This window comes from Phacochoerus africanus, chromosome 5 (genome assembly GCF_016906955.1).
Source record: "Phacochoerus africanus isolate WHEZ1 chromosome 5, ROS_Pafr_v1, whole genome shotgun sequence".
Taxonomy (NCBI): domain Eukaryota; kingdom Metazoa; phylum Chordata; class Mammalia; order Artiodactyla; family Suidae; genus Phacochoerus; species Phacochoerus africanus.
In genome coordinates, this window is record NC_062548.1 from 19,609,421 (window position 1) to 19,631,425 (window position 22,005).

Below are 22,005 nucleotides of genomic sequence, written 5' to 3' on the forward strand. Positions count from 1 at the left end.
GGGGCTGGGGGGGTGGCCGGCTGCTGCAAGTGGGACTGGGGTCAGAGCTTCGTGGAGGGAAGAATAAGCTGGGGGGGGTAGGAGAGAGAGAGGAAGAAACCCAGACGGACAGGCAGGTGGACACACTGAGGAAGGCCCCCCACGCGTGAGGAAACCCCCCCAGAAGGAACAGACCGCCCCCTGGCCCCCAGGAAGGGAGCACCATGGAGGCTGCACACTCCAAGACCACAGAAGAATGTTTGGCCTATTTTGGGGTGAGCGAGACCACAGGCCTCACCCCGGACCAAGTTAAGCGGCATCTGGAGAAATACGGCCACAATGGTAAGTGTCCCTTGCAGGAGAGGCCAGTCGTGCCCTCCCGCATCCCCACAACACACACATGGACTCACACTCACACACACCAGGGCCTTGCGCTCCAGGGGGTCCTAGGGAGGAGACAGGTCATGGACCAATGACTGCAGGGGAGGGGAGGATACTGAGAAAACAGGGTCCCTGAGACCCAGAGATTGGAGAAGTTCTATGGATAACCTTGGTGAACCTCAGCTGCCCTTTTGGTGGCCTGATTCTCTTACCTTAGCCACAAAGTCCTGGGTGCGGGCGGCATTGCACTGAATGCCAAATGAATGTGTCCTTTTCTTCTTTCTCTCTGGGCAGAGCTCCCTGCTGAGGAAGGTAAGTTCCACCTCTTCCCCTCTGTGCCCCACTCCCTTCTTCCTGCCCTCTCCTTCTGACTCCTGGGACAAATGTTCCTCCCCAAAGGTTAGAGCCTGGCCCGGGGCAGAAGTTTCCGGGCACTTTCTCCTTGAGGCATCCAGCCCTTGAACAACTGCCCACTCCTTGGAGGAGCCTGTTTTTGGACTCCTGGCCTGTTACCTCAGCCCTTTTCTCAGCATCAAATGGCCTGCCCATCACCGCAGACCCTTTCTGCTCCAGGCTGGATCCCAGCCTGCACCCAGAGTCCCAGCCGGTCATCTGTTAGACCTTAACCCCGAGGGCTCCCTCCCCTTGCTTCTTCCCCCAGGGAAGTCCCTGTGGGAGCTGGTGATAGAGCAGTTTGAAGACCTCCTAGTGCGGATCCTTCTCCTGGCCGCCTGCATTTCCTTTGTAAGTGTGGGAGGGCCTCTGGGGGCTGGCTGGGGCTGTGGGTTGGGGGGATCTGGAGAGTCTGCTGGCGACCGGCTCCAAACCATGGGCTCCTCTAGTCCGAGCCTTCAGCATCCTATTCTCCAGACCAGAACCGAGGGAGGTGGGGTGACGCTGATTTGCATATTCCTCTGTCCTCCCCCACACCCCACAGGCAGGTTTTATTTTAAGCTTTAGGGTGTTCTCAGCCAAAACATTGAAGCTAAGCCGCCCCCGGAGCTTCAAGGGCTCCGAGGTCTCGGGTTACCCCCCTAAGCGCTCCACGGCTGGGCTCCATGCTCACACGCCGCCGCTGAGGTTCCCAGGCCACCACTGCTCCCGGCATGCCGCGGGACGCACAAACCGCTCCACCAATCCCTGAGCATCCTGACACCCCGGCCCCGCCCTCCTGACGCTGATTGGTTGAAGCAAAGACTCCCTCCCAGAGGCGGGAAAAAGCGGCTGGTGCCAGGGTGACTCCAAAAGCACCTAATGGCCCAGACCCCTCATCTGTCTCTGAGCTTCGCCTCCCAACTCCCCCCACCATCGGGGCTGGAACTCCAGGATCCCCCTCCTCACCCACCTGACCTGACCTGACCCTTCCCCCTCACAGCCTCAGGGCCGCCCCCACCGCCCTCTTAAGGCCCTGGCACCTCTCCTGCCCTGGAGCTCCCCTCAGCACCCACCATCCCAGCATCCAGTCTGCATTTGAGAGTTTCTTCCTTAACATCTTAGTTCTCAAAGACAAGACTCTGGAGGCCCCAAAGTCCCCGTGTCCCCTGGTCTCTATAGTGGAGGCCCCGTGGGCCCCTGAGTACTAGCTGGCAGGGCCTCCCTTCTCCTTCTCAGATTTGCTCCTTGACATTTGCCTGGGGCTGTTGCCTGGCAGTGGCAACAGCTGGGGTGGGGTGTGTACAGGAGGCCCCGTAACACTATCCCCCCCTCCTGCTCCCTCTTGAAATTGGAGCTTCCCTGCCTCGTCTTGCTGTGGGGGAGGGCCATGGGTGGGCCCAGCGCCTGCAGGGACCACAGGGTCTTGCCTAGCGCGTTTTGGCTCCTGTGGGATGGATGTGGCTCAGGGGGCAGTTGGCCTGGGTGTCCCCGGAGCTTCGTTTACAAGCCAACTACTTGGTCAGGGAAACCTGAAAGCATTCCCAGCTAATCCCTGAGCTGTGCATGTCTGTGCCCGCCTGTGCCCGCTGAATATCAGCAACCGCCGGGCTTGTGTGAGTCTGGGCCATGGAGCGTGTCGGCCCTCAAAGCAACGTGGGGCGGCGGTGCTCCTGTGATGCCCCGTCCCATTTGCTCCTGTGCAGGTTCTCACCTCCATTTCTTCTCCTCACCCCTGTGGAGGGGGGAGTGGGGGGGGCTTAATTACCCATTCTCCTCCCTTCCCTTGTTCCCCAGGTGCTGGCCTGGTTTGAGGAAGGCGAAGAGACAGTCACTGCCTTTGTCGAGCCCTTTGTCATCCTCTTGATCCTCATTGCCAATGCCATTGTGGGAGTTTGGCAGGTTAGCTTTGACGCTGCCTCATTCCTTCACATCCTGACACTGAACACTGAACGTGAGGCCAGCCTCTGTCCCCATCTCCTCCTCCTCCTCCTCCATCACCTCCCCTGGGCTTGCCTTGTTCTCTGGTCCTTTTGCTCAGTTTGGAAAAGGAACAGAACATTGGAAGGACGGGGGGTGGGGGGGTGGGGAGGACTGGTCCCTACTGTCACTTGCTGGCTATACAACCCTGGGCAAGTTCCTTCATCTCTCTGAATCTCAGTTTCCTTGTCTATAAAACGAGGCTAATCATCCCGGCCCTCAGAATTGTGGTGACACGTAACAAGACAATGAGTGTGAACGTGCCCAGCCCTGTGTGTGGCCTATGGGAGGATTTCTGCAAATGCTAGTTTGATGTCCTTTTTTCTCTTACCTTATACCATCCTCTGCTTTTCCTATCCCCTGCTTTCTGATTTTTTTAAAATTCTCCTTCCAAACCCCTCTGCCTGTTCTAGGCTGTGAGTCAGTTTCCTCAACACACACACGCACACACACACACACACACACACACACCTTCATGTTGGGTGGGGGGGGGGGTTGTCTGCTTCCCTGGGCCAGGAGCCAGGACTGCATAACCTGCCTCCTTCCCTGTGATGCCCCCACTTCCCCCGGGGACTCCGGTCCCTACTCTTCTGAACCTACACCACTTGCATCCTCCTGGACCAGTGCCCTCTCATCCCACCACCTCCCTTCCTCTGCCAACCCTCCTCTCCTCAACCCTGTCCCCCCAGGAGCGGAATGCAGAGAATGCCATTGAGGCTCTGAAGGAATATGAGCCCGAGATGGGGAAGGTCTACCGGGCTGACCGCAAGGCAGTGCAAAGGATCAAGGCCCGAGACATTGTCCCCGGAGACATCGTGGAGGTGGCGGGTGAGTGATGGGGACGAGTGGTCCAGGATGGGTCCGAGGCCAAGAAGATGTGTATGTGGAGAGTGGGGGCTGGTCGGCCCCTGATCGTGGTGTCCAGAAGGTAGCCAGGATGGTGGACTTTCTGCTTCTCCTTCCCAGACTCCTCAGGAGGTCACCCCAGGGCACGGTGGCCAGAGCACCCCCCCTCTCCGTCAGCGTCTCAGCAGGAACAGCCAGTCCTGTCCCTGAAGCTGCAGGCAGACCCCCTGCTCCCCCTCCTCTCCCCGAGCACTTGCAGGCAACAGGTGGAACCCAGGCCCTGCCAATGGCCCCGTCTCCACCCCCACCCTCCTGAGGCCTGGCTTCCCTCTCCTTCCACCCACCCCCAAGCTTGGTCAGCTTTAAATCTTGACCTCTCGGTGCCCTTGAGGCCTCTCGAAGGGGAAGGAGCGAGGGGAGAAGGGAGGAGGGGGGCCAGAGGCTCAAGCCCCCGACCATGTAAGGGAAACTCAGGCCCCGGGCAGAGAGCACGGGACCTTGGAGGAGGGGAGTGCAAGGAGGGCCCCGCCTCTCCGGTGAGGGACACTTAATGCCTGACCAGGGAGGGGTGGGGGCCGGGTGGCTAAGATTACTGGGATTCTGCCCCCTTCAGCGGTTTTTATATTTGCCCCGTGCAGGCCTTCCCACATCTCCAGGCCCCTGGCATAGGGAGATGTCTCTTTCTAGGCCTGCTTCCCTCCACCGGACACCCAAGTCGCCACCATGGGAAGCTTGGAGTCAGGGAGGGAGGGCGGGCTGAAGACCCCGGTGCCCCATCCCAGGGCGGTCCTGCTGCGGTGACAGTTTGGAGTCAGCGCCATGCATGTCTATAAATATCATTTGAGCTTGGGTGACGGTGTCCCGCCCAGCTCCCTTGCCACCTCCTCCCTCCTCTGTCAGCTTCCTCTGGCACAGGAGGAGCAACCTTAGGAACAGGGAAAGGAAAGCAGCCAAATCACATCCCCAGCACCATCCTGGGGACCAGGCAGGACCAGGCGGGGAGGCGCTTAGCTCCTCAGGGGCGTCTGAGTGGAGGGGGCGGGCATCCGCCGTGTCCCCCAGGCGCTCGGGTTCCTGGTCTGACCCCCTCCTTCTGTGCATGTCCCTTGGCCTGCCCCCACCTTTCTCAGCTCTCTGGCCTGTGGGGCCTCCCCTGCCCCCCATTGCCCTGTTTCCTGCAGACTCCCCTTCTCTCCAGCCCATCTCCCCAGCTCGCTGACCATGGAGTCCTGCCGTCCCCCAGATGCTCAGCCCGGGGCGCCAGACTTCTGATATGCATCCTGGGTCCTCCGTGCGGACCTGCCCAGCCCGTGCCCTCTGCCTCCATCCGCTCCTGCTGTGTCTTCCCTTCCCCCGCTTTCCTCTCCTGCTTCTCAGCTTTTGCCTTGGTTGAGTGTCCCATATTTTCCCGTTTCTTGCTGCCTTCTCCTGCTCGTCTGACTGGCTCAGTCTGTTACCTCCGGTTCTCTCCCTGCCTGTCCCTCCTAATCTTTCTCGCTCGTGTTTCCCTCTGCTTTGCTGTCTCCCATCCTCAGTTTTTAGTTTCCCCTCAGATGACAGGATTGTCCCCAGTGTTGCCTGTAGTCATGCAGTAGACATTTATTGAGCACCTACTGTGTGCCCCAGCACCCCACCCCTGCCCCCAGCAGGCTCACAGGTTAGTGGGGAGAAAAATATTCAGCAGGAGGGGCCAACCATGGAATGAGTGTTAGAGGGAGATGCTGGCTGGGATGACAGGAGCACAGCCCAGGTGACACCCCCCCACCCCGCCCCCTCTCCCACGAGGCCTGAAGGATGAGGTGAGGTCATCAAAGACTGGGTTTTTCTTAGGGAGGAAGAAAACTCCCTTCTCAACTGGCTTCGCTCTCTTGTCCTCTCTCCACAGTGGGGGACAAAGTCCCCGCGGACATCCGCATTCTCACCATCAAGTCCACCACCCTCCGGGTCGACCAGTCCATCCTGACAGGTCTGTTGGCCAGGGTGGGAGGGTGCGTCGCGGGGGCGTGAGGACGAGGATGGGATGAGGGAAGAGCTGAGCGGACAGACAGGGATGAGAGAGGACCCCGGGCAGGGCAGTAGGGCCCCCTCCTGGCTCCATGGTGATGGCGGTGGCAACGGCACCGCTCAGCTTTGTTTGCTGCCTAAGGCTGGAACACAAGGGGTCAGGGACACGGCGGGACATTGGTGCCCATTTCAGATGGCCGTCAGCCTATCCCTTCCGCTAAGACATACGGACACCCTCACCTAGACCACTGTCCCGTCTCCTCCAAAGCCCCCAGGGGAGGGAGCAGAGATCCTAGGATAAGGGTGGGTTCAGATGCACCTAGAACCGCAGCTTCTTGAGAGGTCCCGTCGTGGCTCAGTGGTTAACAACCCTGACTAGGATCCATGAGGATGCAGGTTCCATCCCTGGCCCCCTCAGTGGGGTTAAGGATCCGGCGTTGCCATGAGCTGCAGTGTAGGTCGGAGATTCCGCTCGGATCTGGCGTCGCCGTGGCTGTGGGGTAGGTCAGTAGCTGTAACTCCGATTCAACCCCTAGCCTGGGAACCTCCATATGCCACGGTGTGACCCTAAAAAAAAAAAGAAAAAAGAAAAAAGGTCCGTTCAGTTTAAGTGCAGCGGGTTTCCCATCTGCCTCTGCTGGCTTCTTCCAGAGTCCAGACTTCCTCCAGGGTTGTCGCAGGATCATTCCCAGGCCCCATCCCGCCGAGCAAGGAGAGAGTTGGAGTGGGAGGTGTGGGAGACGGACGCAAGGTCATCTGAACCCCCCTTGGTCGCCCCTTCTCCACAGGCGAGTCTGTCTCTGTCATCAAGCACACAGAGCCTGTTCCCGACCCCCGGGCTGTCAACCAAGATAAGAAGAATATGCTCTTCTCGGTGAGTGGTCTGGGACCAGCATCCAGGGTCAGCCGTCCGGGGTCAGCCGTCCAGGGTCAGCCGTCCAGGGCCAGCCATCCGGGGTCAGCCGTCCGGGGTCAGCCATCCGGGGTCAGCCGTCCGGGGCCAGCCATCCGGGGTCAGCCGTCCGGGGTCAGCCATCCAGGGTCAGCCGTCCAGGGTCAGCCATCCAGGGTCAGCTGTCCGGGACCAGCTATGGTGCACCCGCGTCAGGGGCCCTGGTCTGGGAGAGATGTGGCTGCGTGGCGAGAGATGGTGCCCACAGCTGGGGGTTGGGATGCAGCCCAAGGGGCATCACCCGACTCCTGGCTTCTCCTCCCCCTTCCCAGGGCACCAACATTGCCGCCGGCAAGGCCATAGGCATCGTGGCCACCACTGGGGTGAGCACCGAGATCGGGAAGATCCGTGACCAAATGGCCGCCACAGAGCAGGACAAGACCCCTCTGCAGCAGAAGCTGGATGAGTTTGGGGAGCAGCTGTCCAAGGTCATCTCCCTCATCTGCGTGGCAGTCTGGCTCATCAACATCGGCCACTTCAACGATCCTGTCCACGGGGGCTCCTGGATCCGGGGCGCCATCTACTACTTTAAGATCGCCGTGGCCCTGGCTGTGGCTGCAATTCCAGAAGGTAGGGCCATCTCTCTCCCTCTCCCCTCCCGTGTGCTCATCTCATCTGCAAAGACCCATTATCTACAGAAAGTAACATTTACAGAGTTCCCACTGTGGCTCTGTGGTAATGAACCTGACGAGCATCCATGAGGACCCAGGTTCAATCCCTGGCCTCTCTCAGCAGGTTAAGGATCCAGCGTTGCCATGAGCTGTGGTGTAGGTCACAGACAAGGCTCAGATCTGGTGGTGTTGCTGTGGCTGTGGCGTAGGCCGGCGGCTGCAGCTCCGATTCAACTCCTATCCTGGAAACTTCCACATGCTGTGGGTGTGGCCCTAAATAAAAAGACAATTAAAAAAAAAAAAAGTGAAAGAGGAGTTCCTTTCTTGGCATAGCGGAAACAAATCTGACCAGGAACTATGAGGATGCTGGTTCGATCCCTGGCCTCACTCAGTGGGTTAAGGATCCGGCATTGCTGTGAGCTGTGGTGTAGGTCGCAGATGTGGCTCAGATCTGGCATTGCTGTGGCTGTGGTGTAGGCCAGCAGCTGTAGCTCCGATTCAATCCCTAGCCTGGGAACCTCCATATGCCTCGGGTGTGGCCCTAAAAAGACAAAAGACAAAAAAAAAAAAAAAAAGAGAGAGAAGAAAGTAATATTTACGAGTTCCACGGATCAGGACCTGCTATCTTTGGGGACCACTCTTCAGTACCCCTCTACGTCTCCCTCCCTCCACCAGGACCAAGCCCTCGCCCATATGCTCTCCTTCTCCCCACAGGCCTTCCTGCCGTCATCACCACCTGCCTGGCCCTGGGCACCCGCCGGATGGCAAAGAAGAATGCAATTGTCAGGAGCTTGCCCTCCGTAGAGACTCTGGGCTGCACCTCTGTCATTTGTTCCGATAAAACGGGCACCCTTACCACCAACCAGATGTCTGTCTGCAAGGTTAGGAAAGGGTGGCAGCTCCCACCCAGCTGATGGCCTTTGGGGCCAGATGAGCCCCGGCCCCCCAAAGATGGGGCTACCCCTTCATCCCTGGCAGCATCTTTTTTTGGGGTATGCTGCACTCGAGGCATGTGGAGTTTCCAAGGTTAGGAGTCTAATCGGAGCTACAACCGCCAGCCTACGCCACAGCAACTCAGGATCTGAGCCACATCTGTGACCTACACTGTGGCTCACAGCAACACCGGATCCTTAACCCGTTGAGTGAGGCCAAGGCTCGAACCCGCATCCTCATGGATCCTAGTTGGATTTACTACCGCTGAGCCACAATGGGAACTCCAACTGGCAGCTTCTCATTTGGGCCTGAGAAAGAAATGCCCAGAAGGCACAGAGAGTGTTGTCCTGCCAGAGGGAGCAGAGCAGCGCCCTGTCCCAGGCAGAGAGCTCCCTGCAGCCACCATCCGTGTGCCAGACGCGGCTGTGTGTGGTCCCTAAGGCCCTGCAGTGGCCCTGTCTGGGGAGGAAACTGAAGCTCTGGGAGATTCAATGCACACCTAATAAGGAGCAGAACTGAGTTTCAAACCCAAGTCTGTCTGGCCCCAGAGCACCTACCGATTCACCGGACTGCCCCCTCATTCATGATGGGGCCTGGGGAGCCTGGCCACTCTAATCCCAAACAGCATTTCCTAAACCAGGGCATCCCCCCTGCTTAAAAAAACTTATTTGTTTATTTATTTATTTTTAGGGCCACACTGTGGCATATGGAGGTTCCCAGGCTAGGGGTCGAATCAAAGCTGCAGCTGGACCCTCCACCACAGCCAGGGCAACGCCGGATCCAAGCTGTCTCTGCAACCTACGCTGCACTTGGCGGCAATGCCAGATCCTTAACCCCCTGAGCAAGGCCAGGGATGGAACCTACATCCTCATGGATACCAGTCTGATTCTTAGCCCACTGAACCACAACGGGAACTCCTTAACCAGGGCTGTTCATCTTTCCGGTGCTTTGGCGCCTTTGGCCATCCGGACCTCTACATTTCATATATTTAATGTATAACCTAAAACTCTCAGGAGTCTGTTTTTAAATGACATCGGAAACCCATGATTGAAATACCAGCCATTGGAGTTCCTGTCGTGGCGCAGTGGTTAATGAATCCGACTAGGAACCATAAGGTTGCAGGTTCGATCCCTGCCCTTGCTCAGTGGGTTAATGATCCGGCGTTGCCATGAGCTGTGGTGTAGGTTGCAGATGCAGCTCGGATCCCGCGTTGCTGTGGCTCTGGTGCAGGCCGGTGGCTACAGCTCCGATTCGACCCCTAGCCTGGGAACTCCATATGCCGCAAGAGCGGCCCAAGAAAATGGCAAAAAGACAAAAAGACAAAAAAAAAAAGAGAAAAGAAATACCAGCCATCGAAATAATTTAAAAAGAGACCTGTGACTTGGTAACGCGTTATGCTTCTTTATTAATGCAGTAAGTGGCAAGTCCAGCCGTGGAGCTCAGAATTGCCATAACGCTAAAGCTGCGATGAGCGTAAATGCTATTTTGAGAGCTCTGCAACCATGCAACGTGAGAGGAGACTATGTGTGATTATATTGGTGGCCAAGTCACAGGTTTTGCTAATACTGATGTGGTCCATTGTCCACATTCATAAAGTGGGAGGAAATGTTTATCGTCAGAGAGAAAAGACAAGGTGTCATTTTTTTTTTTTTTGTCTTTTGTCCTTTTAGGCCTGCCCCTGCAGCATATGGAGGATTCCAGGTTAGGGGTCGAATTGGAGCTACAGCTGCCGGCCTACAGCACAGCCACAGCCCAATGCCAGATCCAAGCCGTGTCTTCGACCTACACCACAGCTCACGGCAACCCGGGATCCTTAACCCACTGAGCGAGGCCAGGGATCGAACCTGCCACCTCATAGTTCCTAATTGGATTCGTTCCCACTGCGCCACGACAGGAACTCCTCATTTTTGTTTGGCCGTCAAAGTTCACAGATCCCCTTGGTCCAGTGTGGGGAGGGGGGTGGGGGGATCCTCCATGGACCCCAGGCAAAGAGCCCTTGCCCTAAACAGACTTTGGGGGACTTTTATCCGATGAATAGAAACTGCTGTTCTGAGAATCAGGGGCTGTGCTGTCAGATCAGGCCAAGAAAGGATGTACCCCTGGGGAGACCCCCATGCCTCTTGGCATTTGAAAGCCTCAGAGAAGGCTGACCCTTCATAGAGAGGGTGGCTTTCACTTCGTTTAACCCAGAGTTTCCCCAAATGACCTGGCCGCAGAAGCCTTTTGTCTTGGAACACGTCCTAAGGCCCCAGACCTGCTCTGGTTCAGAGGGGCTGCTCCCCTCTGCGTGGTGCGATCAACATCCCTCCAAAGCATAGGCTTCAAAGCCAGACCCCTGGGCTCCTGTCATGTTTCATAGGAATCAATGAATCGCCCACATTTGAAACGTCAAGAACCAGAATTTCTAGTTCTTCCTACAAAACTGGAAGATCTGGGCACAGAGGCTGGGGCTGTAGGTGGGCCATGTGCTCACAGGTGGACTGGTGGCCACGGTCCCCACTACGCCTTATGGTGCATGTCTTACTTTACCAGCTGACCTGATGGAACCTCCAGCAGGACCTGCAGTAACATTTTTTTGTGTGTGTATCTGTGTGTGTCTTTTTAGGGCCATGCCCACGGCATATGGCAGTTCCCAGGATAGAGGTCCAATCGGTGAGGTTAACCGCTGGCCTACACCACAGCCACAGCTACTCAGGATCTGTGACCTACACCACAGCTCATGGCAACACCGGATCCTTAACCCACTGAGCAAGGCCAGGAATCGAACCCACATTGTTATGGATGCTAGTCAGATTTTCCGCTGAGCCACGACAGGAACTCCGAAATAGGCCTTTTTTTTTTTTTTTTTTTTTTAGGGCTGCACCCGAGGCCTATGGAAGTTCCCAGGCCACAGCTGCCGGCCTATGCCACAGCCACAGCAACACCAGATCCTTGACCCACTGAGCGAGGCCAGGGCTCGAACCTTGACCTGCAGTAACTTTTGAGGCCACTCGCACAGGGGAGACTAATTGCAGGGGTGCGGCGAGAAAGGGGAGGGTGCAGGAGGAAAAGGGAAGGACCAGTGGGGGGATGAGGGTGGGAAGTTGGCTAAGGTCCGCGCAGAGGGCCGGACAGAGGCGCGCTCGGGGCTCGGGCCTCCCCAGGCTGCAGCCTGCCTTCAAGGATGGGCACAGTTAGACCTCCGTGTGCCTGCCCTTCTCTTCTGCAGATGTTTGTCATCGACAAGGTGGAAGGGGACATCTGCCTTCTGAACGAGTTCTCCATCACCGGCTCCACTTACGCTCCAGAAGGAGAGGTGTAAGTGCCCCCAGAGTCATCATCCTCATCCCAGTTCCTCGTGCCCCTCCCCCTCACACATACACCTCCTCTTTGTTGGGGGTTGGGGGGCGCCTCCCTCTAGTTTGTTTGGTTTTTTTTTTTTTTGGCTTTTTAGGGCCGCACCCGCGGCCTATGGAGATTCCCAGGCTAGGGGTTGAATCGGAGCTGTAGCCACCAGCCTACAGCACAGCCACAGGCACACAGGATCCAAGCTGTGTCTGCGACCTACCCCACAGCTCACGGCAACGCCGGATCCTTAACCCACTGAGTGAGGCCGGGGATCGAACCCGCAACCTCATGGTTCCTAGTCAGATTCGTTTCCATGGCGCCCCCATGAGAACGCCCAGACTCCCTCTAGTTTGCCTTCCTGTTTCTCTCCTGTTCCTTCCCTGACCTCCTTCTCTCTCCCACTTATCTCCCAATGGGTGGCCATCTCCCGCACCGTCCCTGATGGCGCTCCCTGGGCTCTCTCTGCATCTCATTCCCTCTCTTCTCCACCTGTCTCTTTCCCTTCCTTCCCCCGGCCCTGCCGCCAGCTTGAAGAATGATAAGCCAGTCCGGGCAGGGCAGTATGATGGCCTGGTGGAGCTGGCCACCATTTGTGCCCTCTGCAATGACTCCTCCTTGGACTTCAATGAGGTAACCTCTCCTCTCTGCTCCCGAGGCGGCCCCTCCTGCCCCCTCCAGCTGCCTCCGCATCCAGGCCTCCTCCGCAGGCCACAAGGCAGGGGGCAGGGGAAGGGTGTCCTTTGCACCAAGCCCTCTCCTGGGTGTCAGGGGACGACGGCGGCTGGCTCCCTTCCCCTTCTAGGTGGAAGGCGGGCGATGGGGTGGGATGGAGGGGCCAGGAGGACCCCGGGCATTTACATCCTCTTCCTCCTCTGCCCTCTCCAGGCCAAAGGTGTGTATGAGAAGGTGGGTGAGGCCACTGAGACAGCGCTCACCACCCTGGTGGAGAAGATGAACGTATTCAATACCGACGTGAGAAACCTCTCGAAGGTGGAGAGGGCCAACGCCTGCAACTCGGTGAGTGTGGGCTCCCTCCTCCCTGCGGGCCTTCTCCACCCCACGCTGCCCAGGCCAGGACCTAAGGAACTTCAGGAAACACCACCCCTTCCCCCTGCACCCGCCTGGCCCCAGCATAGGCAGGCGGCCTCTCCAGTGCGCTCCTTGGCTGATTTGTGTTGACTCCTACCCCTGCACCTGTACTGCTCTTCCTGGGGCCCAGCTGCAACAGCCCTGAATGAATGGAAGATGAATTTTCCAGGAGTTCCCGTTGTGCCTCAGTGGGTTAAAAACCTGACTAGTATCCATGAGGAGGCAGGTTCAGTCCCTGGCCTCACTCAATAGGTTAAGGATGCAGCATGGGCACAAGCTGCAGCGTAGGTCACAAATGCATCTTGGGAGTTCCCGGCAAGGCTCATGGGTTAGCAAACCCAACGAGCATCCATGAGGATGCAGGTTCGATCCCTGGCCTCGTTCAGTGGGTTAAGGATCCAAAGTTGCCATGAGCTGTGGTGTAGGTCAGAGGCGCAGCTCGGATCTGGCGTTGCTGTGGCTGTGGTGTAAGTCGGCGGCTTCAGCTCCCATTGGACCCCTAACCTGGGAACTTCCATATGCCGCAGGTGCAGCCCTCAAAAGACAAAAGACAAAAGACAAAAAAAAAAAAACAACCAAATGTTTCTTTTTTTTTTTTAAATAATTTTTTTTATTTTCCCACTGTACAGCAAGGGGGTCAGGTTATCCTTACATGTATACATTACAATTACATTTTTTCCCCCCCAAATGTTTCTTGAATCTGGTGTTGCCATGGCTGTGGTGTAGGCTAGCAGCTGCAGCCCTAATTCAATCCCTAGCCTGGCAACTTCCATATGCTGGGCATGTGTGGCCCTAAAAAAAAAAATAAAGAAATAAAAAAGAGTATTCCTATCTGGCGTTGCCGTGAGCTGTGGTGTAGATTGCACGTGCAGCTCGGATCCTGCATTGCTGTGGCTCTGGCATAGGCTGGCGGCTACAGCTCTGATTAGACCCCAGCCTGGGAACCTCCAAATGCCATGGGTGTGGCCCTAGAAAAGACAAAAAAAAAAGAAAAAGAAAAGAGTATTCCTGTTGGGTCCCTCATTGAAAGGGATGGAGGATGGAGCTGGACACATAAACCACAAGTAACCCATCCTGGAACAGCCCCGGTTTCAACTGTGACCCGTAGAAACACACTTGAAACTAGAAATACACTTGTGTTTGGTTTTTTTTTGTCTTTTTTGCAATTTCTCTGGCCGCTCCTGCGGCATATGGAAGTTCCCAGGCTAGGGGTTGAATCAGAGCCATAACCACCGGCCTACACCAGAGAAAACACACTTGTTTTGATCAGATCTCAAGACCTGATGTGGGATTTGGGAAATGTGACTGTTGCATATGCCTCTGCGTTCCCTTATTCCGATGAACAAGCTCAGTTCTGAATGTGACTATCCCCCTAAGTTTTTGCTACTAATATTTTTGAATGTCCATACTAAACCCCTTTGGGGTTTACGTTATGTTCTCCACATTGCTCATTCCTTTTTCTTTTTGGTATATGCAAGATGCTCATTGCTGCTTTGTTTAATGTAACAAAAACAATGAAAATAACTTAAATATCTATCACTAAAGGATTCTTTTTTTTTTTTGTCTTTTTGCCATTTCTTGGGCCGCTCCCACGGCATATGGAGGTTCCCAGGCTAGGGGTCGAATCAAAGCTGTAGTCGCTGGCCTACGCCAGAACCACAGCAACGCGGATCCGAGCTGCGTCTGCAAACCTACACCTCAGCTCACGGCAACGCCGGATCCTTAACCCACTGAGCAAGGCCAAGTATCGAACCCGCAACTTCATGGTTCCTAGTCGGATTCGTTAACCACTGCGCCACGACGGGAACTCCAAGGATTCATTTTTAAAATTTACAAATAATATAAACATTACCTTATTTTTTTATTTTTATTTTTTTTGCACCTGTGGCATATGGAAGTTCCCAGGCCAGGGGTTGCGTCAAAGCTTCAGCTACAGGCCTGCACCACAGCCACAGCACCATGGATTCGAGCCGTGTCTGTGACCTACCCTGGGGCTGCGGCCACATAGGATCCTTAACCTATTGAGCGAGGCCAGGGATCGAACCTGCATCCTCATGGATCCTAGCTAATGAAGTTCTTAATCTGCTGAGCCATAGTGGGAACTCCCACCTTATTTTTATTTATTGTTTTTATTTTTGTTTTATTTTGTGGAGAAACATCCAGCGTGCATTTGGTACATTCATCTTTATGGAGTGTTTATTACTGCGTACCAGGCACCAGGTCCATGGTTTAACAACCCCCGTCTGTAGTAGCATACCCGTGATTGTTTACATTTAAGTTATTTAATAAAAGTAAAAACTCACTTCTTCAGTTGCACTAACCACATTTCCTGGGCTCCATACACCATATTGGACCATCCAGAATATTAAAACATCCCACCACGGACGGTTCTACTGGACAGTACCATGTTACATCATCCTGTTTCTTTCTTTCGCTTTTGAGGGCCGCGCTCACGGCATATGGAGGCTGGGGTCAAATCAGAGTTACAGCCACCAGCCTACCCCACAGCCACAGCAATGCAGGATCCGAACCACAACTGTGACCCACACCACAGCTCACAGCAACGCCGGATCCTTAACCCACTGAGCGAGGCCAGGGATCGAACCTGCGTCCTCATGGATCCTAGTCAGATTCGCTTCCACTGAGCCACGACAGGAACTCCACGTCCTTCTGTTTCTACTGTGCTTTTAACTGGACACCGTAAGACAGTGACAGCCAGCTCTAGCCTTGGAATGTTCTTCATTTCTGCTGTAGGTGCCAGACTTAGCTTTATCTCAGACTTAGCTTGGGGTCCACTCTGACCTCCAGATTCTTTTCGACTGTGTTTGAAGGGGTCTGGAACTCTTCCCTTCCAACACAGCATCATTGCTCTTTCCCCACCGGTCTCATGTCTCATGTCTGGCCTCTCCCTCCCTGTCTCCACTCTCCCAGGTGATTCGCCAGCTAATGAAGAAGGAATTCACACTGGAGTTCTCCCGGGACAGAAAGTCCATGTCCGTCTATTGCTCTCCAGCTAAATCCCGGGCTGCTGTGGGCAACAAGATGTTTGTCAAGGTCAGAAATCCGAGCGTGCCTCGGACCCCCCCCCCTTCCTCCTAGCCCCAAACCCCTGTCTTATCCCTGCTCCCCCGACACTGTGCGCTCGAAGGCACGTGGTCTCTGAGGACTGCGTCCCGTTCTCCTAGGGCGCCCCCGAGGGGGTCATCGAGCGCTGTAACTACGTGCGGGTTGGTACCACCCGGGTGCCGATGACAGGGCCGGTGAAGGAGAGGATTCTGTCGGTGATCAAGGAGTGGGGCACTGGCCGGGACACCCTGCGCTGCCTGGCCCTGGCCACCCGCGACACCCCCCCAAAGCGAGAGGACATGGTCCTGGATGACTCTGCCAGGTTCATGGAGTACGAGGTGAGCACATGGAAGCCTCCCGAGGTCTCCGAGGCACCCGCCTCACCCCCTCCACCAGCACCCCTGTCATTTCCTTCTTTGAGTCACAGGCCGTTTGAGTTTGAAAGAACTTTAGGCATCACCTAGTCCAGGGCTACTTCGTGTGTGGTCCTTGGACCTGTTGAGGGGAGGTGCTCATGCCAGGATGGAAATCAGCCATGTGACTAGGTGCCGCTGATGTGTTTCCACAGTGACGTTTTTGTCTTTTTTTTTTTTTTTTGGCCTTTTCTAGGGCAGCACCCGCGGCATATGGAGGTTCCCGGGCTAGGGGTCTAATTGGAACTGTAGCCACCGGCCTACGCCACAGCCACAGCAACGCCAGATCGGAGCCATGTCTGTGACCCACACCACAGCTCACGGCAACGCCAGATCCTTCACCCACTGAGCAAAGCCAGGGATCAAACCCGCAACCTCATGGTTCCTAGTCGGATTCGTTAACCACTGCGCCACGACGGGAACTCTGACAGTGAGGTTTTCTTAAGACACGCATCGGGGAGTTCCCCTTGTGGCTCAGCAGTAGTGAACCCAAACTAGCATCCATGAGGACACGGGTTATCCTTGGCCTGGCTCAATGGGTTAAGGATCTGACATTGCTGTGAGCTGTGATATCGGTCGCAGATGTGGCTTGGATCCTACATTGCTGTGGCTGTGGGGTAGGCTGGGCACCTCCTAGCCTGTGAACCTCCATATGCCTCGGGTGCAGCCCTAAAAAAAGCCGAAAAAAGGAAAGAAATAGTTGCTTCGACCTTCTGGCACCAGCTCTTTATCTCGTAGTGGACCTGCTCTCTGCAGAGCACCAAAGTCCACATTTTATAGAAGCAGCAGTATGGCCTGACCGGTGACATAGATTGGCTCAAAGGTGTAGATCAAGGGAGTGGCCTTGTTGGAAGCAGAAACCACCTCCCCCACTTCCAGCTCGAGTTCTTTCTATGAAAGACCCGCTCTGCCACCTGTGACGGGCCTGGTGCCGCCAGGCCTGCAGGTCTATCTGTGAACAAGGCACATTTGCTGCCCTCGTTCGAAGCCCCACTGAAGCTTGAACACCTGGCCCAGGGACAGCTTCCCCCCCCACCGCACCCCCGCCGCCCCCAGCTCCCCCAGCCCCCCCAGCCTTCCTCCCCGACCCTGTCGCTCTCCGCTCCCTCCCCAGACGGACCTGACATTCGTGGGTGTGGTGGGCATGCTGGACCCGCCCCGCAAGGAGGTCACGGGCTCCATCCAGCTGTGCCGCGATGCTGGCATCCGGGTGATCATGATCACAGGGGACAACAAGGGCACGGCCATTGCCATCTGCCGACGAATTGGCATCTTTGGGGAGAACGAGGATGTGGCCGACCGAGCCTACACCGGACGGGAGTTCGACGACCTGCCCCTGCCTGAGCAGCGGGAGGCCTGCCGGCGCGCCTGCTGCTTCGCCCGCGTGGAGCCCTCCCACAAGTCCAAGATTGTGGAGTATCTGCAGTCCTTTGATGAGATCACGGCCATGGTAAGAAAACTGGGGTACATGGGGGTCTGGCGTGGGGTGGTCTGCTTAGTGTCCCGGGAGCTGACGACCTTGGGGAGCCTGAGCAGGGGCCTTAGCAAGGGGCACAGAGAGGAAGGATTCGGTTCTGATGAAAAGTCTCGGGAGTTCCCGTCGTGACTCAGTGGTTGATGAATCCGACTAGGAACCATGAGGTTGCGGGTTCGATCCCTGGCCTTGCTCAGTGGGTGAAGGATCTGGCATTGCCCTGAGCTGAGGTGTAGGTTGCAGATGCGGCTCAGATCCCGCGTTGCTGTGGCTCTGGTGTAGGCCAGGGGCTACAGCTCCAATTAAGACCCCTAGCCTGGGAACCTCCATATGATGCTGCGGGAGCAGCCCTAGAAAAGGCAAAAAGACAAAAAAAGAAAAGAAAAGAGTCTTAAGGGGGATTTGCGGAAGGGGCTGCGTCCCACCTTCTCTCTCTCCCCGCAGACAGGTGACGGTGTCAACGACGCCCCCGCCCTGAAGAAGGCCGAGATCGGCATTGCCATGGGATCCGGCACTGCCGTGGCCAAGACAGCCTCCGAGATGGTGCTGGCGGACGACAACTTCTCCACCATCGTGGCCGCGGTGGAGGAGGGCCGTGCCATCTACAACAACATGAAGCAGTTCATCCGCTACCTCATCTCCTCCAACGTGGGCGAGGTGGTCTGGTGAGCAGCCGGGCCGGCCATCCAGGAAGAACCCGGGGCTGGTGGAGGGAGGGGTGACCGCAGGCCCGGGATCCAGGACAGACATGTGACCGCCTCCTTCTGGCAGCATCTTCCTGACAGCTGCCCTGGGGCTGCCTGAGGCCCTGATCCCCGTGCAGCTGCTGTGGGTGAACCTGGTGACGGACGGGCTCCCGGCCACAGCCTTGGGCTTCAACCCTCCAGACCTCGACATCATGGACCGGCCCCCCCGGAGCCCCAAAGAGCCCCTCATTAGTGGCTGGCTCTTCTTCCGCTACATGGCAATTGGAGGTGAGCCGGATGGGACCCCACGCTCCTTCCCAGCCCTGGGGACGATCGCCTCTGTGGGACACCAGCCTGTCCACCGCAGCCACCTTGGCGGGGGGCAGGGGGGGCCTCTTCCTCCACCAGCTGTCCACGAGGCCCTCTCGACTCCTCCCATCCCCCCAGCCCTGCCCCCCCGCCCCCAACTCCCATCTTCTCTCCACCACAGGCTACGTGGGTGCAGCCACCGTGGGGGCAGCAGCCTGGTGGTTCCTGTACGCTGACGATGGCCCTCATGTCACCTACAGCCAGCTGGTAGGGCAGGGCAGAGGAGGGAGTGGGGGGAGCGGGGGGGGGTGGTGGCCGGGAGGCTCCTGCAAGGACCCCAGCTCACCCTCCCTCCCCCTGCAGACTCACTTCATGAAGTGCGGAGAGCACAACCCCGACTTTGAGGGTGTGGACTGTGAGGTCTTCGAGGCCCCCGAGCCCATGACCATGGCCTTGTCTGTGCTGGTCACCATCGAGATGTGCAATGCTCTCAACAGGTGGGGCCCCCGCCCCCTCGCCTCCTGAAGGCCACGCCCTCTGTCCTGCGGGGGCCCTCCTCTCCCTGCTCACCCCATCTCTCTCTCCTCGTGTCTCCACCCCTGGCCCCATCCCACCTCCCCTCTGACCCCGCAGCCTGTCTGAGAACCAGTCCCTCATGCGGATGCCGCCCTGGGTCAACATCTGGCTGGTGGGCTCCATCGGCCTCTCCATGTCCCTCCACTTCCTCATCCTGTACGTGGACCCTCTGCCGGTGAGCCTCCTTCCAGCCAGGGTGGCCTGCTCCCCACCCACACGGGCCCCTCCACAGGGGTCTGCGCCCGGAGGTGCTGCCCGAGGGGGGAGGCTGGGGGTCCTCGGCTCTTTCTCACTGGCTCCTTCCCGCCTCCTCCCAGATGATCTTCAAGCTCCAGGCCCTGGACCTGGCCCACTGGCTCATGGTTCTTAAGATTTCCTTACCAGTCATCGGGCTCGACGAAATCCTCAAGTTTGTTGCGCGGAACTATCTAGAGGGTGAGAGACTCCCCTCCTGGGAACCCTGGCAGCCGCCCCCCCCATCCCAACCCAGGCCCTGAGCACAGCCCCCACCCCCACTCTGCGCTGCGAAGGCGCCTGCCCCCCCTTGCTTTTCAGGTGGGCGAGTTTCTGCCCAGCAGGCCCACCCAGGTCCCCCCCACCTCCTCAGAGCCCAGGGCAGACCTGGTCTCCTTGGCGCTCCCACCGCCTCCTCCCCTGGGTAACCGGCTGTCTCTCTGTCCTCTCTGGCCATAGGATAACCCGTTCCCCCTCCTCCACCTCTTTGAACCGTGTCACAGGTATCGCGCCCCTTTCTGCCCTCGCCCCAGCTGCTGTGCCCCCCGCCCGCCCCCTCTGCCCCTCAGGTGGCACTGAGGCCACTTGCCCTTGCAGCTCCACCTGGAGCCAATGCCGCCGCCACTGCCACGCTTCCGAGTGGGGGGCGGGCTGCTGCTCTTACTCTATGAGGCCAGCACTGCCCGCCCCCGGGCGCCACCGTGTCCGCTGGGCTGCGCTGCGTTGCGCTGGCTGGGCGCTGAGCTGTCTGCTGCTGGGGCTGCAGTGGTTGGTTGGGAGGAGTGGGGGTCTGGGGACACAGGTGAGTTGGGGGGGTGGCTGGCTGGTGGGGGGGGGGCTCCAGGTGAGTATTCCAGGGGCCAGAGACAGCGGGGACGGTTCCTCTCCTGTCCTGCCCTGCCACCTGTCTCATCCTTCCCTTTGTCTTTCCAGATCCAGAAGATGAAAGAAGAAAGTGACCAGTCCTACTGCCCCCTCCACCCTCATAGTGATGCATCTTCAGCCAGAGCTGTGGCACAGACCCCTCCCCGTCCCCACCCCCACCCCCACATTCTTGTTTATAAACACAACGTCCCCTTCTCTTCTCCTCTCCCCTTCAGTGTCCCCACCCCCCCCCGCCCCCAGTAACACCTCCCTCCCCAACCCCGTGGGGCTTGCAGGGACAAGGCGACCGATTGAGCTGAGCTGCTTATTTATTGAAAATAAATGACAGAAAACTCTGGCCTCCTTGTCTCCGCACACATCTTGGGGCTCGGCTTGGGCCCCTGGGGACAAGCATCTTAGTGTCATGCAGTCCACGGAGCAGCCACTTGTCCGGGGTTGCATGTGTGGCGGGACCCGGGGACATGACCTGAGCCTCCCAGCCACCAACTCAGCTCGACGGTGGCTCGGGAAAGGGGACGAGTGGTAACAGGCGTGGCCGTTAGTGTGGCTGGGGTGGGCCGGGGCGGGAGGGTCGGGACCCAGGAGGCAGCATGGCAGCCAGAAAGCTAAAGGCCCGAGCCTGCCCTTGGGCTCCCGCAGGGGTTGGGGACCCTCACCTAGGGGTCATCTTTGGAAGCAGAAGGCTCGGCCTCCCCAGGGAGGCAGCCCACGAGGGACAGGACAGCGGTGGCTCTGTCACCTCAACCCCAGGCTTGGAGAGGGTGAAGACTCCATTCTGAGACACCCCCCCCCCCCAAAAGCCTCGGCCTCACAGTTCAGGAGTGGAGAGAGGTGATCTCCCCCACGGGCGGGCAGGTGCTGGCCCCTCAGGTGTCCTTGATGTCCCTGATGTCCCTGAGGGGCGCCTCGTCCATGATGCTGCGGACTTGCTCCAGACTCTCTGCCTGGCGGATCCGCTCCAGGCGCACCTGGGGGGCGGGCGAGGGAGGCAGAGCGCCCCTGGTGGGAAAAGGCAGGCTCACCCCACCCGCCAGCTCCCTGAGGGGCAAGGGCCTTGGCACCAGCACCCAGGGCCCCCACCTCCCCCAACCCCCAGTGAGACTGGTTCAAGGGAAGAAACAGTGTCCAAAGACAGCAGCCTGAGGAAGGCTGGGCAGGGGCAGATGGGGCCACGGGCTTCGCGTGACTGACAAAGACAAAGATGGACACAAAAGATCGTCAACCTTTTTTTTGGGGTTTTTTTGGTTTGTTTTTGTTTTGTCTTTTGAAGCCTGCACCCGCAGCATATGGAGGTTCCAAGGCTAGGGATGTAATTGGAGCTCTTGCTGCCGGCCTATGCCACAGTCACAGCCACGCCAGATCTGAGCCACGTCTGTAACCTACACCACAGCTCACGGCAACGCTGGATCCTCAACCTACTGAGCGAGGCCAGGGATCGAACCCACAACCTCATGGTTCCTAGTCGGATTTCTTTCTGCTGCGCCACAATAGGAACTTCCCATCAACGTTTTTTTGACCAGGAGCTCAGAGGAAAGGACCGGGCCACGCTAGAGGGAGGAAGGGAGGGAGCCCTCCTCTGACTAGGGGACTGTCCTTGCCAGACCTGAGACAAGTCACCCGGAGTCAGCCTGGTGGGGCTGGCAGGTGGACACGCCATACCTGCAGGGCCTGGGACAGCCGTACGAAATCCCTCTGCACCTGCTCACTGGTCTCCAGCTCAGCCTGCAGCCGCAGCATCTTTGCCCTCTGTTCCGAGAGGAGGTCTGTGAGCTGGACCTGGGGACACAGGACACAGAGTGCGGCGGGGGGTGGGGTAGGTCTTGGGCCACCGAAGCAGGAGGTTTAGACGGGGGAACCCCTTCCATGCCAGCCCTGACCCTGACCTCTT

The 22,005-nt window shown here is 57.6% G+C and overlaps 2 protein-coding genes across 3 annotated transcripts in view; one reads left to right on the top strand and one right to left on the bottom strand.

Annotated features, from left to right (window-relative positions):
• Positions 1 to 20,454, top strand: ATP2A1 (ATPase sarcoplasmic/endoplasmic reticulum Ca2+ transporting 1). Its single transcript, XM_047780207.1, has 23 exons — positions 1 to 321; positions 655 to 672; positions 1,022 to 1,104; positions 2,530 to 2,634; positions 3,402 to 3,540; positions 5,444 to 5,524; positions 6,351 to 6,436; positions 6,787 to 7,084; positions 7,840 to 8,006; positions 11,267 to 11,355; positions 11,913 to 12,015; positions 12,271 to 12,402; positions 15,406 to 15,528; positions 15,660 to 15,878; positions 17,068 to 17,403; positions 17,872 to 18,092; positions 18,199 to 18,401; positions 18,604 to 18,689; positions 18,786 to 18,919; positions 19,056 to 19,173; positions 19,316 to 19,433; positions 19,692 to 19,735; positions 20,166 to 20,454. The coding sequence occupies exons 1-22, from the start codon at positions 204 to 206 to the stop codon at positions 19,694 to 19,696; spliced, it is 2,982 nt and encodes a 993-aa protein (XP_047636163.1). The 5' UTR covers positions 1 to 203; the 3' UTR covers positions 19,697 to 19,735; positions 20,166 to 20,454.
• The window catches only part of RABEP2 (rabaptin, RAB GTPase binding effector protein 2), a 17,336-nt gene continuing 15,738 nt past the window's right edge, over positions 20,408 to 22,005 (bottom strand). Inside the window, exons 12-13 of one of the 2 annotated variants that reach the window (XM_047780208.1) lie at positions 21,777 to 21,893; positions 20,408 to 21,085 (exon numbers count right to left, since the gene is read on the bottom strand). In XM_047780208.1, the coding sequence (XP_047636164.1) occupies positions 20,984 to 21,085; positions 21,777 to 21,893 (219 nt within the window). In that variant the 3' untranslated portion in view covers positions 20,408 to 20,983. Of the gene's footprint in view, positions 21,086 to 21,776; positions 21,894 to 22,005 lie in introns of those variants that run through there. The other variant, XM_047780209.1, reaches the window with a different exon arrangement.